The 4,601-nt window shown below is 44.4% G+C and overlaps 2 protein-coding genes across 2 annotated transcripts; both read left to right on the forward strand.

Annotated features, from left to right (window-relative positions):
* LOC146547596 (trace amine-associated receptor 13c-like) lies at nt 1-978 on the forward strand. Its single transcript, XM_085264351.1, has one exon. It carries the CDS (start codon nt 1-3, stop codon nt 976-978), a length of 978 nt encoding a protein of 325 aa, XP_085120477.1.
* A 2,138-nt stretch (nt 979-3,116) lies between these two features.
* On the forward strand, nt 3,117-4,298 carry LOC146547597 (trace amine-associated receptor 13c-like). Its single transcript, XM_085264603.1, has one exon. The coding sequence runs from the start codon at nt 3,321-3,323 to the stop codon at nt 4,296-4,298; it is 978 nt and encodes a 325-aa protein (XP_085120729.1). The 5' UTR covers nt 3,117-3,320.
* Nucleotides 4,299-4,601: the final 303 nt, after the last annotated feature.

Below are 4,601 nucleotides of genomic sequence, written 5' to 3' on the forward strand. Positions count from 1 at the left end.
ATGGATAGCTCTGGAGGTCCTCCCCTCTGCTTCCCCAACCTCAACTCCTCCTGCAGGCGGCTGCTGCGACCCACCTCCCAGACCGTTGTTCTCTACACTCTGCTGGCCTCCATCTCCCTGCTCACTGTGGTGCTCAACCTGCTTGTCGTCATCTCCATCTCCCACTTCAGACAGCTTAACACCTCGACCAACACCCTGCTCCTTTCCCTGGCTGTGTCTGACCTGCTGGTGGGGTTGCTGGTGATGCCCATCGAGGGCCTGTACTACATCGAGACGTGCTGGCTGCTGGGGAGGCTGATGTGTGCTCTCAGTCCTTATTTGTCTTACTGCCTTATCTCTGTCTCTCTGGGCAGCATGGTGCTCATATCTGTAGATCGCTATATAGCCATCTGTGACCCTCTGCTCTATTCCTCAAAGATCACAGTGAACAGAGTGAAGCTTTCAGTCTGTGTCTGCTGGGCCTGCTCTCTTCTCTACAATGGCTGCATTCTCATGGAGCACATAGGGTGGCCAGACAGGTTCAGCTCCTGTCACGGGGAGTGTGTGGTGTTCATCAGCCGCGCTTTGGGTACAATAGATCTCTTTTTCTCATTTCTCGGCCCATGTGCCTTAATGTTTGTTCTGTACATGAGGGTCTTTGTGGTTGCTGTTTCTCAGGTACGTATCATTCGGTCGCAGGCAGCTGTGAGAGCAGCTCCAGCTGCTAAAAAATCAGAGCTGAAGGCAGCCAGGACACTCGGGATTTTGATAGCTGTGTTTCTAATGTGCTTCTGCCCTTATTATTATCCTTCCTTTGCAGGTGACGACACCTCTATGAGCTTACCTTATTACGCTCTATTCTCGTGGATAATGCTGACAAATTCTTGTGTGAACCCTGTGATTTATGCTCTGTTCTACCCCTGGTTTAGAAGAGCTATCAGACTCATTGTCACCCTCAGAATACTGCAGCCTCACTCCAGAGATGTCAAGATCCTGTAGGCAGCAGTAAAACAAACCAGTCATTAGTCTTTTCTTAAAAGAATAATCAAAAACAACTATGCCACTGCTCCACAGAGATCCTTCACAGTGGCCTCACGATCAAACAATGTTCACCACACTTGCGTCTATTGGGGAAATAATACACATGCAAATACTAAGCTACAAATCATTCAAATGACTATAAGCTATATAATCTAAAGTCCATCTTGATGAATTCTGTCACTACCAGAATACTCACATTTTTAAAAACTGCATAGTTTACTGCAAAATATAACCACAAGTTGTACAAAAATATCACATACGTGAAGCCACATGCTGTGAATGCAATAATAGTAAATGCTAGATTACTGTGATGCAATATAATAAATGCATGCATGATTTTAAACAGGCTGATCAGCGGGCCTTTTCAGATAAACTATGTGTGTTTTACCCTCTGCAGTGGCAAATGCTGATTAATTATTCTCACTGTCATTCAGCATTTCACTGGAGCTTTTATGTACTTGTCCTTCCAGCTGTGTTTTTAAACAATAACTGATCTGCAGTGGTCTTTGTCTCTGCCACGTTTCATTTAAATAAACGTGAAAACAAACTGTGAAATACACCGTCCCCTCAAGAAATGGAGGGAAAAAGCGACACCAAAGTTCGTTCGTAGAACATCACACATCCAGATTGCTACCTGCAGACTTGCAACAAAGAAAGCCACTTCCTGGTGTCTGCATGAAGCAGGTCTGTGAAACTCAGCAGCTCGACAGTGGCTCAAAAATACAGACAAATCTAAACTGAAGTAATAGAGAATTCCCATCTGTGTGCCTAACTAATACGAGGCACTCTATCCCCCGTGAAAGAGAAGATAAGAATTTAATACACCAATGTTTGGTGTATGAGTCAGGGGAGAGAAAAAATTCAAATGTTGGATTTAATGGATAAATCAAGGCAAATACCATTTCAGCAAATATCAGTCCAGACCTGTGACTGAGTCATTTTTATCTGTAGGCATAAAAATGCTGAAGTGCTGCTTATTTCTACAAGAGCAAAGAAAAAATGATTTCTCTACATGACAGATAACACAGATACCTAAATAATAAACAAACACCCCCAATTTGTGTTTCACTGATCCACAGTATGTGGTGTTGCATATGAATGCAATTCACGGTGTTCATATTATTCTGTTCCTATAGCTAGTGCATCATCAACTGAGATGAATGCTCCCAAATAACCTGCTGGACTCCTTTTACTTTGTGCGCACTGCAGCTGAAATGAATTAAAGTAAAATCTAAGTTCAAAATTCCTGCTGTAAAACAGAATAAGTCAATACATTACAGCCTCCTGGAACATGGAAAACTTTGCACCAAAGTCCAGAAAAGGAAAATCTGCTACATCTCCCAGGAGATGAAATGGTCCTATACTCTGTTAACACCCTGGTGAAGAAAGCCCATCAACACCTCTACTGCATCAGTGACTTTAAACTTCTGCTTGTGTTGGAGGGGACTTTGGAATTTCTACATTTGCTCTATAGAGAGGACTCTTAGAGGGAGTACCAAACTGCACCCGATCAGACCTCTTGGCTCCTAGGGGGGTGGTCCACTCAGTCGAGAGGACCATCAAGTCCAACCTTCCTGATCTGCAGCACATTCAGTGCCATAAAAGGTTTTTACCCGCTTCCTGAGTTCTTATTTTTTGCATATTTGTCTCACTTACATGTTTCAGATCATCAAAGATCTATATCAAGTCCATTAGAGCAGATATGTCCATCTCTAGCATTGAGCACAGCATTCTCCCCTGCAACATCCTAATTGAAACATATTGATTGCTAGGGGAAGCCAATCAGAAGAAGACCAGTCGCTTTAAGGACAGGTTGACCCTAAAGAGAGAGTTGTCTTGGGCTGAAGGGCAGCACCAAGGCCCAGCATCATACAAATTAGGTCTTTTTTAAATTGTGAACTACTCTAGAATCATCCGGCAAAGCTACTCTGGAATTAACATCACAGCTCCAATTACAGTTTTGGAACATTCTGGTGTTTTTCATTGTTATATCAGTATCAACCCAGTCGAATTCCAAGGTGCGAAAGGTTTCGGAAGGACCACTTATAGATTAATATTAATATACAAAGTAAGTGGTTAATAGCACATTTCTGAAACTTTTCTCAAAGCTCAACTAAATTAAATCCCAGCTGAATATATATAGGAGTTGAGGTTGAGGAAGAAGGAGAGGTGATGAAAACAAAGACAAGAAGTCTCATCATTCATGTTTAAAAAAAGAAAAAGAAAAAAATGACGGTGTGTGTTTGAAGAAGATAAATGAAGACTCTCGAGCACAGTTGCAGGTCTTCCCTTTCTCCCCGATGGACGGCACTGGAGGTCCTCCCCTCTGCTTCCCTAACCTCAACTCCTCCTGCAGGCGGCTGCTGCGACCCACCTCCCAGGCCGCTCTTCTCTACACTCTGCTGGCTTCAGTCTCACTGCTTACTGTGGTGCTCAACCTGCTTGTGGTCGTCTCCATCTCCCACTTCAAGCAGCTCCACACCCCGACCAACGCCCTGCTCCTGTCCCTGGCCATGTCCGACCTGCTGGTGGGGTTGCTGGTGATGCCCATCGAGGGCCTGCGCTACATCGAGACGTGCTGGCTGCTGGGGAGGCTGATGTGTGCTCTCAGTCCTTATTTGTCTTACTGCCTTATCTCTGTCTCTCTGGGCAGCATGGTGCTCATATCTGTAGATCGCTATATAGCCATCTGTGACCCTCTGCTCTATTCCTCAAAGATCACAGTGAACAGAGTGAAGCTTTCAGTCTGTGTCTGCTGGGCCTGCTCTCTTCTCTACAATGGCTGCATTCTCATGGAGCACATAGGGTGGCCAGACAGGTTCAGCTCCTGTCACGGGGAGTGTGTTGTGTTCATCAGCCAAACTTCAGGAACAGTAGATTTCTTTTTGTCATTTCTTGGCCCCTGTGGCGTAATGTTTGTTCTGTACATGAGGGTGTTTGTGGTTGCTGTTTCTCAGGTGCGTGCCATTCAGTCGCAGGCAGCTGTGAGAGCAGCTCCAGCTGCTAAAAAATCAGAGCTGAAGGCAGCCAGGACACTCGGGATTTTGATAGCTGTGTTTGTAATGTGCTTCTGCCCTTATTATTATCCTTCCCTTGCAGGTGTGGACACCTTTCTGAGCTTGCCTTCGTACGCCATGGTGTGTTGGATCATGCTAATAAATGCTTGTGTGAACCCTGTGATTTATGTTCTGTTTTACCCCTGGTTTAGAAGAGCTATCAGATTCATTGTCAGCCTCAGAATACTGCAGCCTCACTCCAGAGACGTCAAAATCCTGTAGGCAGCGCAATACAACTTTCACCTAAATTTTCACCTTTAAATGTGGGTGTTCATCTGCCCAGCATCACTTTGTGTTTAGTACATAATGAGCAGAAGCGCAGACCCGCGCAGATAGTGACTCTGCATGCAGATCTCTTGTGCACCTGAAAATTGCAGGAATTAAATGCATGCTTTGCACTATATGACCTTTAATGTAACTCATCATAAATATGTGCTAAGTTGCAATAAAAGAGGTTAGTCAGCTTCTCTTAATGGCTTTTTTTGTCTGCATAATCCCTGTGACGGTATTAAAGTCTGCTTATGT

This window comes from Mchenga conophoros, linkage group LG23 (genome assembly GCF_057382185.1).
Source record: "Mchenga conophoros isolate Kocher_MC1m ecotype Shallow Benthic linkage group LG23, M_conophoros_male_GT1.1, whole genome shotgun sequence".
NCBI classification, from domain to species: domain Eukaryota; kingdom Metazoa; phylum Chordata; class Actinopteri; order Cichliformes; family Cichlidae; genus Mchenga; species Mchenga conophoros.